This window comes from Megascapheus bottae, chromosome 18, assembly GCF_031878675.1.
Source record: "Megascapheus bottae isolate mThoBot1 chromosome 18, mThoBot2.hap1, whole genome shotgun sequence".
Taxonomy (NCBI): Eukaryota; Metazoa; Chordata; class Mammalia; order Rodentia; family Geomyidae; genus Megascapheus; species Megascapheus bottae.
This window is the reverse complement of record NC_143526.1, coordinates 28,175,069-28,187,231: the sequence shown is the minus strand read 5'-3', so window position 1 is coordinate 28,187,231 and position 12,163 is coordinate 28,175,069. Positions and strand designations below refer to the sequence as shown.

Genomic DNA, 12,163 nt, shown 5'->3' with positions numbered 1-12,163 from the left:
TTTCATTTAGAATGATCCAGTCAGGGCTTCGGGCCGTGGAACCCAGTTTCTCTGGGCAGGCAGGCACCTAAGGAGTCTCATCTCCCTCTCTGTGCTAGGGCTCAGGGAGATTGCTCTTCCCACCTTTATACATAAGGAAAGTGGAACCCTGAGAAGTTAGACGGCTATGCAAGTCCTGGCTGTAGGTAAGTGAAGGACTAGGATTTGAGCTCTGTCCTTCCTACTATGCCTGTCTCTGTCTCCACAGCTGAGTCAAGGGAAGGTTGGGCAAAGAGGCGACCTTGACAGATGGACCGAAGTCACGTCCACCCGTGTCTCTGTCCTTGTGACTGCTGAACTGGACTCCTGGATGCATGCAGCAGGGCCTTCTGGGAGAGGTGTCTGGCAGGGCCACACCCATGGGACTCATTCAGAGGCCTTGGCCTGGCAGCCCACAGTGGTTCTGGTCACTCCGCAGCTTATGGTTTGGAAGGCGTCCACTCCTCCCTCCTTAGGCTGGCTGGCTTTAGGGTGGAACCACAGCAGGATGGCCTGCCCCAAATCCCCATTGGCTCTGGTGCCTGGAACCCTGTCCTAAAGAAGCTCCAGCTGCCCCAGGGTCACTTCCTCTCTCACCAAGCTATTCTGTATTCAGACCCCCAGTCTGGCTTTCCAAAAGGTATAGGTCCAAATTCTTCCTGTGTCCCTCCTGGTCTCAGATTAATATCCCCTCTCTGCATAGTCCTGAAGGCCTTCAGTGATGAGGAAGTTTCTGGAAGGCTGCTCACAGAGCAGGCACTCAATTGAGAAGCAGGTCCCTTGATCTCCGAGGAAGCAGGCATGCTGGCAAGAGTCAGGAGTCTAGCAGGGCATTGTGGCTTATGCCTATAGCTCTAGCTACTCAAGAGGCTGAGATTTGAGGGTCATAGTTCCAAGCCAGCTCAGGCAGCAAAGCCTGTGAGACTCCTATCTTCACTAAACTACAAAACAAAAACAAAAACAGATCCTGTGGCTCAAGAGCTAGAGGGACAGTCTACCTAGCTCAGGGATAGAGTCCAGGTCTAGAGTTCAAGCCCCAGGACCAGGAAAAAAAGTCACATCTGTAAACTTATCAACTCAGGAGATCTGAGGATAAAAGTTCAAAGTCAGCTTGGGCAGATAAATCTTGGAGACTATCTCAAACTAACCAGCAAAATGTCTGAAGTGGAGGTGTGGCTCAAGAGGTAGAACATCAGACTTGGGATTTAAAAGGCCGAGGTATGGCCAGGAGTGTGACCTAGTGCTTGCCTAGCATGCACGAAGCCTTGGGTTTGATTCCCATTACCACATACGCAGAAAAAGCTAGTAGTGGTGTTGTGGCTCAAGGGGTAGAGCGCTAGCCTTGAGGAAAGCTCAAGGACAGTGCCCAGGCCCTGAGTTCAAGCTCCAGGACTAGCCAAAAAAAAAAAAAAAAGCCAAGTGAGAAAATGCTAGCGTCTAAGTTCAAACCCCCCAATATTTCCACGTGCACACACACACACACACACACACACACACACACACACACACACACACACACACACACACACACACAATGTGAGTTGGGGGGGGAGTGAGCAGTGCACTGTAGTACCATCCACCCCACTCAGTGGGGGCTCAGAAGTGTGACTGACTGAAAGGAGGGGGCTTGCTCCCCTCCCTGTACCCACTAGACCCTGGGAGCTGGGTAAACCCCAACAAGTTCTAGCTCAGCAGAGGCCAGTCCGGTCCCCTGTCACACAAGGAGCCAGCAGATGGAGTCAGGACTGGCTTCTGTGTGGATGGCCAGAGTAGGGCAGGACCTTTTTCTGGATGGTACTGGAGTCACCTCCCTCCTTCCCCTCCTAGCGCACCTGGCTCCTGGGGGCCGGGCTCCTGGCCATTCCTCTGGCCCTGGGCAGCTACGTCCACCAGGTGCTGGATGAAGTTGACGAGCTGTCGCTGCGTGTGCTGCAGGGAGCTGGTGTTGCTGCCCAGGGCGCGCAGGCTGCGCTCGAGGCTAGCGAGGGCTCCGGTCTGGAGGCCCAGCTGGTGCCGCAGCTGCTCCTTCTGGTCCCGGAGGTTGGCCAGCTCCACCTGCTGCTGAGTCTCCAGGGCCTGCAGTCGGGTCTCCAGGGCACTGCGGGGGTGGGGGGGGGGAGAGACGGACACAGTCTAGCGGTACTCACACCCGTGCCACTGGGGGCGGAGGATGGCAGACTCTGCCACACAGACCTGACCTGCCCACACTCCTAGAGGTGGAGCCTGTGGTTCAAAGCCACACTGCCCAGCCATTAGCGCCCCCAGTAGACACTGATAGGGAGAGGAAGATCCCAGAAGAATGAGGGCTGGGGCCTCTGGAAGAAGAGATCAGGTAGAAGGCATACAGCATCAGCCAGACAGCCATGATTAAAGCATGAAGACATGGCAACCCTGAAGTCCACTCTCAGGGTGTCCTCTAAGGGTCCTGGGGCAGAATGCCCTGCGGACGAGGGACACAGATGGACACGCCTGGTAAATGAGACCAACTAAACAGCCTTGTGATCCAACAGCAGGACTGGCAGAGCCTGTTCTGTTCTGGTGTACCTCCACCTGCTGGGGCTGCACCCCTGGAGAGGAAGGAGGGGGAAGGTTTTGCACAAAACTGGAAAGCTGCCCTGGGCCTGGGGACAGCAGGCCCACTACAGGTTTTATTTGATACAGGTCTCTGTGGTTGTAATAAGCAAAACCCTTTTATGGCTTAGGAAACAAAGAGACATTGGAGAGAAGAAGGAGTGGCAGAGCTTACCGTTCCAGAACCTTCCTAAGATAATGGAACAAAGTGCGATAAGGACAGCATGTCCACTTGGGCCTCGTGAGGGTCACTAGGCCTTTATGTGCACATTTGCATATTTATAAGAGCTGAAGCTGTATCAGCTGTCAGGGGCGCCTGCTCACTTCTTTCTGTATCCCTGGTGTCTGTAAGTCTTGCCTAACCCAGAATTGTTCCAAGATCACTGTTGGTGGCGTGACAAGGGCAGGAGAGCTACGGAACTGGGTATCTCTAGCTCTTAGGGCCAGGGCTGGCGAGGAAGTTGAGGCCAGGGCTGAGGAAAGGGCCTGGAGGAATGGCCTGGAAGTGAGGCTCACAGACTGCCTATAGGAATTACATAAAATGCAGGGAAAGGGGTGTACATTCCAGTTCTAGAATTCTGCCTGGGTTCGGGAGGTGGGGGTGCAGAAGAGCTTGTGAAAGACCCACTTTAGACACTGTGCTCCAGACACCCGACGGCAGCTCAGCGTGAGTGTGTGCAAGAAGAATAATTAGAGTTATTAACTGCACCCAGGTCCCAGCGGGAGGCTCATTTTTGGACCTCGTGTGCTGCTGGCTCTGCACGTGGGAATCTTAGTGTCCCATCAGCAAGGCCAGGCTGTGCCTTGTTCAGTGAGGAGCTTCTACCTCCCCTAGACCTTGACCTGGCCAGCCTGGTCCCTACAAGCTCCAAACAGATAAAAATCCGTCCTGCATGCCAGGTCTCTCCACCTTATCTGTGTCACATGACTACTCCCCTCTGTAATTGGAAGGAGGTGGCCAGGTACATATTTGCAGGTCTGGTAGTGCAGATGAGGAGCCAGTACAGGAACTGGTTTCTCCAGGGAAGAGGCAGGTAAGCGCACAAGGTTTATTTACTTACGTAGCCAAGGCCGATTAGAAATGTTCAGGACAATTCAGTACACATTGAACAAGATGGTTAACATGTAAAGAAAGGGAGAGAGGATAGTATGATGACGCATACCCGTTATCTCAGCACAGCGGCTAGGGAAGGAGGATGGTGAAGGTAAAGCAGCCGAGCTATATCCTGAGACTTTGTCTCAAAGGGAGCCAGGCACGGTGGCTCACACCTGTGATCCTAGCTACTTGGGGCTGAGATCTGAGGATGGTGGTTCAAAGCCAGTCTAGGCAAGAAAGTCCATGACACTCTTATCTCCAACTAACCACCAGAAAACCAGAAGTGGCACTGTAGCTCAAGTGGTAGAGTGCTAGCTTGAGCTGAAGAGCTCAGGGACAGCGCCCAGGCCCAGAATTCAAGCCCTAGGACCGACCTCCTCCCCGCACCGAAACACAAAACAAACCCCCAAAACCTTCAAGGAATGGGGATGTAGCTTATTGGTTGAGTACTTGTCTAGCATGTGTAAGACCCTGAGTTTAATTCCTTGTATGGGAGGGAAGGAAGGATTAAGGTGTCCCTAGACCCAGGAAAATGCTTGTTTTCTGCTCCTATCCAATGTTACAGAACCAGGGTCTGTGCCTGACTGGGCGATACCCCACTGCTGCGCTCAGCCCCCACCCACCCCAACTTCTCTGGATTCCAAGTCTGGTTTTAGTCCTCACCCCATCCTGGCCTAGCCCCAGCGTCATTGCTAGGCCTAGCCCTCAAAGTGATTCCCACCTCAGTCATAACCCAGGCTTTGCCCTGTCCCAGACACCGGCCAAGTCCAGTTCTCACCACCCATGCAAATGAACTTGAGCTTGCAGCATTAGCTCTGGCCACTGCCTCTGGGGCCCACCTGGAACTCCATGCAGGAGCTGAAGTCTAAGAGGGATCCCAGCGGGACGCAGGCTCCAGCACTCACCTATTTCGGCCCTGCAGCTGGTGCAGCTGGTGGCTCTGCAGTAGCAGTTGCTTCTCCAGCTTGTTGGTGGACATCGAAGTCTCCAGCATCTGGACCTCCATGCGGGATGTGTGGTTCAGGACCTGCCCCAGCACCCAGGGTGTGGAGATGACATGAACCTGGCAGGTGCCCAGGCCAGCAGCCACTTCTGAGATGTGCTGACCTATTAGCACCCCCAAGCCACTCGTTTCTGGGCCCCTCCCTCCCTGAGGCTCCCAAGCACTACCCTTGACAATGGCAATCTCCTGCTGCCTAGACCCCAGGGGGAAATAACGCCCCTTGTGGCTGTACCCCAGCCATAGGCCATTGGTGGGTGCAGCCTAGCATTTCCTTTCCTCCATGGCCCCGCTACTGGGCCTGCTTTCCAGGGTTCCTTCCTTACCCAGTGTCCTACACGTCTTCCTTCCAAGGAGGCAGTCTAAGGGGGCTTTCAAAACCCGACTTTCCCTGGCGCTGGTGGCTCACACCTGCAATACCAGCTACTCAGGAGGCTGAGATCTGAGGATCACAGTTTGAAGCCAGCTTGGGCAGGAGAATGAGACTCAGAGTTATCTCCAATGAAATACCAGAAAACCAGAAGTGGAGCTGTGTCTCAAAATGGCAGAGTGCTGGCCTTGAGCAAAAAGAGCTCAGGGGGGACCGGGAGTTTGGCGTAGTGGTTAAAGTGCTTGCCTAGCATGCATGAAGACCCGGGTTCGATTCCTCGGTACCACATACATAGAAAAAAGCCGGAAGTGGTGCTGAGGCTCAAGTGGTAGAGCTCTAGCCTTGAGAAAGTCCAAGGACAGTGCTCAGGCCCTGAGCTCAAGCCCAGGACTGGCAAAAAAAAAAAAAAAAAAAAAGAGCTCAGGGACAGTGCCCAGGCTCTCAGTTCAAGCCTCATGATGGACAAAAACAAAACAAAGCAAGATAACACCTGCTGCCACTCTGCTCGAGAAAGCCTGCCAGGCCCCAGGTCTCAGTCTGGCTCTGGCCCCTCTCTGCCCCTCTCTGCCCCTTCCTTCCATCCTCCCTGTCCCAGACCTGGTCCCACCCCCGGGCCTCTGCATGCGCTGCTCTCCCTGTCTGACCTGCTTTCCCCGGTTACCTGGCTCCAGTCCTCCCTCCCCAGGATCTGCTGTTTGGACTGCACCTCCCCCCTCCTCTGCAGGTACTAACACAGGTAAAGTGTTGATCTGGGTCTCTAATGGTGTCCTGGGCACCAAACATAGGCACAGCTACCTTCTCACCCTCTCAGTCCTCGGCTCAGCCCCAAGGGCTCAGAAATCCTTTCACATTCTTTCCCACCATGGGGCACCCCCAGCACAACTCTTACTCGGGCTGAGGCCTACTGCCCTACTGGGGTTCTAAGGCAAGTCAAGTGAGAAGATGGCGGGTGGGGGGGCAGTCAGGGGGCTACAGGCTCAGAGAGGCCTTGACCTTCCCAGGGACTGAGGTGAAGCTCAGTTGGGCCGTGAGCTGGCCGGGCCCCTCCCTGGCTTACCTGGGCCTCTACGTTGCTCAGCTTTCGCGCCTTGGCTGTGGTCTGGTTCAGGAGGTTGGCGCCCAGCTCCAGCATGGGGGCTGTCTGATTCTGGACCACGTGCTGCTGGCCTTGAGCCAGCTCCGACCTCAGGCTCATGTGGATGGACCGCTCCAGCTGTGGGGAGATTGTGAGCTGGGGTCACCGAGGCCTCCTGGCCCTCCTGTGCGTTTCTACGGAAGGCCCAGGGCAGCCATCAGGGAAGCCACAGGAGGCTCCCCCCCACGGCAGGCTGGACTACTCCACCGCCTGTCTCCCAGTCTCTCTACCTTTGCCCCTGTCCCACACATGATCTGTCCTCCATTTAGTGGCAGACAGAGAGATCCTAAGACACTGTCCCCGTGTGTTCAGAGCCTCCCAGGGGCTCCCATCTCACTAAAGTTCTGACTTCAGATCCCTCCACAACTGGGTCTCCCTAGATGGTGCCCATTCCCTCCCCTGCCTGTCTCTTCCACTCATTCCTCTCCTGATGCAATGCTTCTAGGACAGCTCTCCAACACAGCAAGCATAGGCCCACCTCAGGGCCTTTGCACATGCTGTTTCCTCTGTATTCCCTCTCCTACCCCTGCCCTTGTCGGCATGTCACTGCGTATACTTATTACTCCCTGACTGCACTCTAGGCATCTGTTTCTCCACTCTGATCTTGTCCCGCTAGATCAGCTCCACCCAGCTAGGAACTTGGCTTGCTGACTACTGTGCTTTCTGCAGTCACGGCCCCAAAATTTATATTCAATGAACTCATGGGAAAAGGGAAACAACAAGGGTCCCTTCCCTAGCTGGCAGGAGGTGGGCACCCTCTCCCCCACCCCCACCCGTCTAGATCTGTGGATCTACCTGCCAGGCTGAACTCTCTCTTCTGGTGTTCAATGTCTGCCACACGGGGCTCTGGGCTCCCTGTGCTCGCACGCCCACCTTCCCAGGGCTGGTGAGCCCTGTGTCCTCAGGATCAGAACCTGGGACCTCCAACACACACTCTTGCACATGCATGCACATGTGTGTGCCCTCACGCTGGCCTCCAGGAGGTCCATCGGGGCCCTAGGAAGACTGGGGTTCCCTGGGGAGGATGGAGGACCGTGGGGATTTGGGCTGGTGGGGGTGGGGGAGGCTCTTCCGAGCCCTTGGCTCCCCTCCTTTCTCTCCCCCCATCGGTGCTTTGGGCAGGAGCCTATCTCACAGTGAACCCCTGGAGGAAGCAATGCTGTCATTGGCTTAGGGTCATCTTGAGCACATTTGCAGACTTCCCCATCCACCTGCAAGTGGGTCACTCCAGGGCCAGTGTGGGCCGTGTGTGTGTGTGTGTGATGGCTGCATGCCCAGGTGCTCTTTGGCCTTGATTTTCTGTTTCTGAGAAGGGGTCTGTGAGCTCAGATCCCGAGGGGATGCATCTCCACCTGGCTTGGCTGTCACCAGCTGTCACTGATAATGGGGTTTCAACTCAGGGCCTGGGCACTGTCCACTTGTGGATTTTGTTTTTGTTTTTGTTTTTTTTTGCCAGTCCTGGGCTTGAGCTCAGGGCCTGAGCACTGTCCTTGGACTTTCTCAAGGCTAGAGCTCTACCACTTGAGCCTCAGCACCACTTCCAGCTTTTTTCTATGTATGTGGTACCGAGGAATCGAACCCGGGTCTTCATGCATGCTAGGCAAGCACTTTAACCACTAGGCCAAACTCCCAGGCGGATTTTGTTTTTGTTTTCTTTTTTGGTGATTCATTGAAGATAAGACTCTCATGGATTTCCCCTGTCCTAGCTGGCTTTGAACTGTGATCCTCAGATCTCAGCCTCCTGAGTAGCTGGGATTAAGGTTTCTAACAAGCATGTCCACAGAAAGCACCCTGGCTCTGTTTCGCCTGCTCCTCACCAGCCAGCCATCCCCACCCTCTCCCATCTGTACCCCAGGGAACAGCCCCACCCAGCTCTGAAGCCCCAACCTGGACCTCAACCTCTTTGTCTTTTTTCTCCCATCCCCTTCCATCTGCCAGGGACTTCTGCTCCGTGGAACTGCGGCACAGTAGGAAACTTGGCTGACTCCTGTAATAACCTGGCAGGCTGAGCTGCCAAATTGTTTTTGTAAAAAAAAAAAAGCTTAACCTACTCGACCACCTGTGTGTGGCTATGTCCACCTGCAACGCATCCTTGTGACTGGACAGCATGAGGTGACGTCAGACGATGACGACCACCTGCGTGGAGTTACCACCACCTGCGTGTGCCGTTGACCTTTTAAAGCTCAGCCCCAGGGACGCTCAGAGCTGCTCGCTATCAGGCCTAAGGTGGAGAGTGGCCGCCATGCTGCTCCTGAAATTACTCTTCACTCTGTTCATGGCGTGCTGGTGACCACTCCCTCATCTCCCCCCCTCCCTCTTCACCTCTTGTCTTCTTTTTGTCAGTTGTGGAGCTTGAACTCTTTTTCCTGACCTTTTGTGCTCAAGGCTAACGCTCTAATCTTTGAGCTCCACTTCCGGTTTTCTGGTGTCACAGACATTCCTGCCCAGGTTGGCTTTGAACTGCAGTCCTTAGACCTCAGCCTCCCCAGTGGCTAGGGTGACAGGCAGGAGGCACGTGCACCCGGCTCGAGGCTTTGTCCCCACTTTACCTCAGCCCTGTGGGACCCTGTGTGGCTGGCCAGAGCTGACTCTTGGTGGGGGGCGCACCACGGGGGCTGCACTGAGCCTGGTCTCAGGCTTTGCCTGGAGCACGGAAGAAAAGTGCAGCCTCCCACTCCTGAGTGGCAGGGCCGCACTGGGGAGGAGAGGAGAGGGCCTGAAGTCTGGGCTAAGGTCAGGCCGTCAGGTTCAGTGCCTTAATGCTGGTACCCTGCCCAGGCCTTCCCCAGGTCTGCAGAGGTGGGCGGGGCTTCGATAGCTTGGGGTCCACCCACTTGCTATGGCCACCACAGCTGGCTTCTATCACCCGATTTGCTGTGCTGGCCCACCCGCACGGGGCCTTGGGACGCATAATCCAGGCCAGCTGGACTGGGCCTGTAGAGACCCACAGAGGCCAGGATGGGGGATGGTGGGGGCTGGGCCTGGCCCAGGGTTCAGGCACTAGCTGAAGGAGGAAGGGGTGGAGAGGGTTCAGTAGAGGAGCTCTCTTGAGCTGGCATCCCCTCTTCCCCAGTGGTGAGAACAGTCACCTCATGCTGTGAGTTCTTAGGCCAGCACTGGGAAGTGGGGTCCACCTTCTTCGTACCTCTCCCCATCTTTCTGTTGTTGGTCAGGGGGCTTAACCTCTGGGCCTGGGCACTGCCCCTGGGCAAGGCTAGTGCTCTACCAATTTGAGCCACGGCTCCACTTCTGGGTTTTGATGGTTTGTTGAAGATAAGAGGCTCCCAGGGGCTGTTCTGCTCTGGCTGGCTTTGACCCGCCATCCTCCCATCTCAGCCTCCTGAGTAGCTAGGATGGCAGCTGTGAGACCCCGTGCCTGGCCTCTTTTCTGGGGGAAAGGTCTCTTCTGGTGCACTTCTTGCATGGGGAAAGCATTTGTCCATGCAGATAAAGGCGAACACACAGACTAATGTTGAGCGTCAATGCGCAGGGCTCCTTGGCTTCCCGGCTGGGTGGCCCCGGGGAGATCCCTCTACCCCAGCCCTGAGCCTCTTTCCTGAACATCACTCGTGCCTCCGGGGAAGAATCTGTGTGACAGCCCGATGCAGGGTTACATAACTCACATGCGACATAGCCTGACGTGTGTGTGTGTGATGGTGACCACAGAGTGGTCCCAGAAGTAGAGCTAGCTGAATCTGAGCTTGTCTGAAGAGACGCCCAAGCCAGGCACCAATGACTCACAACTAGAATCCTGGCTACTCGGGGGGCTGAGATCTGAGGAGCGAGGTGTGAAGCAGGCACCAAAGTCCATGAGCCATATCGCCAATGAACTAGCAAGAAGCCAGAAGTAGAGGTGTGATCTAAGTGGCAGAGTGCCAGCTATTCTTGAATGAAAAAGCTGAGACAGGCCCTGTACAGCTCCAGTACCCCCCCTCCACCACCGACACACCTGGACTATACAGCATGCGAGCCACTCGGTGTATGCGGTGCTGGCTGAGGGAGCCCTACTATTAACCAAGTAACAGGGAGCAGTGAGGGAGGGGACGGCCGTGGTTCCTGCCTCCTCTTTACAGGCTCTATTTCAGAATTATTTGGATATTGAAAAGGAGGATCTGTACAGGTGTGATTAACCTTTAAACAGTGCACCAGGTATTTTTTTTTTGTCAGTTGTGGGACTTGAACTCAGGGCCTGGGCATTGTCCCTGAACTCTTCAGCTCAAGGCTACCACCCTACACCTTCTCCACAGTGTTGCTTCTGGGTTTTTGGTGATTAATTGGAGACAAGAGTCTCACTGATTTTTTTTTTTTAGTGCTGAGGCTTGCTTTGCACTGTGATCCCCGGATCTCAGCCGCCTGAGTAGCTAGGGTTATAGGCATGAGCCACTGTACCTAGCTTTTACAAGGTATTTTTATTTTTTGCCAGTCCTGGGCTTGAGCTCAGGGCCTGAGCACTGTCCTTAGGCTTTCTTAAGGCTAGAGCTCTACCACTTGAGCCACGGCACCACTTTTGGCTTTTTTTATTTTCTATGTATGTGGTACCAAGTAATCGAACCTGGGTCTTCGTGCATGCTAGGCAAGCACTCTACCACTAGGCCAAACTCCTGGCCCCTACAAGGTATTTTTAACCCCCAAGAAAACTCAGGGAATTTGTCGACCTGAATGGAAAAATAAGGGTGGGGAGATGACATTATTTTTCTACTAACCTGTAACTGGAATTTCTATGTGGATGAAAGTAGTCCTCAAACTACCACAGCTGTAACCGGGTCTGTGGGTTGACTTTGTTACGAATGGACGGCTACTCTCCTGTCCCATCACAGTGGCTATGGACAGTACATGTGTCCACTCCTCATGGTCCCAAGCTGACCGAAGGCATGAGATCTCACTAGATAGAGGTGCTTAATGGAGGAAGAGTAAAGAGACGTTTGACTGCACCAGAAATCTCCACCCCCCCAAAAAAAAACTGCTTTTTTTTTTTTTTTTTTTTTACCATCTAGCCAGGTGTCAATGACTCATAGCTATAGTCCTAGCTGCTCCAGAGGCTGAGATCTGGAAGACTGCTGTTTGGATGAAGTCATCTGGGGCAGAAAAGCCCTTAAGACTCCATCTCCCACACTGGTGGCATGGTTCAAGTTGTGGAGCACTAGTCTAGTAAACGGAGTGTGCTAACGGCCTTGAGTTCAAACTCTAGTATCTGTAGATATATCTTAACTCAGTTTCTTTGTATATATCTGGGCATTTTATTATGTCATTTATTTTTTTCTTTGCTTTTGCTTTTTGAAGGTATATAAATCAGGCTCTGTCTCTCTTTTACTGGTCCTGGGGCTTGAACTCTGGGCCTGGGGGGAAGGTTCTAAGCTTCTGTCTGCTCAAGGTTAGTGCTCTACCTCTTGAGTCACAGCGCCGCTTTCATAACTTAGGCTCTTATCTGGTCTTAAACTCATGAGCCTCTTGCCTCTGGCTCCTAAATGCTAGGATTACAGACATGGACCATCTCACGTGGCTATGCACTCCATTTCCCAAACCCTGCATGGCTACACAGAAAGATCCTGATAACCCCAAGTCAGATGGCTGCTCAGAGGCATGGCCCAGCCCCTCAACGCGATGCTCAGCAAGCTGGGCTTTTACAAATCTTTTAGATTACTATTTTTAAGAGATTCCCTTCTCGGAGAACAAGCTTTACATTGGGAACGCATCTAATTGCTGCAGTGTTCAAATCTGCAGTGGTCCAATCTGGCCTCCCAAATCGAGGAGAGCAGGTGTTGGGAGCAGGGTGGGGCTCAGTGTGAGGCGCCCAGGCTGGAGGTGGAGGAATTGTGGGGTGATGAAGGTCTGAGCCAATGTACCCTAATGGTAAATGGGGGGACTGGGTCCTGACAGCTAGGAGAGTCTGTGGATGTCCTCAGACCCCTCAGCCTCCAGCCACTGTCTCACAAGGGAAACTGAGGCCTGACCAGGAAAGTGACAAGATGGGGA

General features: G+C 54.1%; 1 protein-coding gene across 1 annotated transcript in view; it reads right to left on the bottom strand.

Annotated features, from left to right (window-relative positions):
* The window catches only part of Angpt4 (angiopoietin 4), a 32,220-nt gene that overhangs the window by 10,613 nt on the left and 9,444 nt on the right, over positions 1-12,163 (bottom strand). Inside the window, exons 2-4 of the mRNA XM_090352111.1 lie at positions 6,113-6,268; positions 4,591-4,712; positions 1,851-2,116 (exon numbers count right to left, since the gene is read on the bottom strand). Coding sequence (XP_090208237.1) covers positions 1,851-2,116; positions 4,591-4,712; positions 6,113-6,268 — 544 coding nt within the window. The remainder of the gene's footprint in view (positions 1-1,850; positions 2,117-4,590; positions 4,713-6,112; positions 6,269-12,163) is intronic.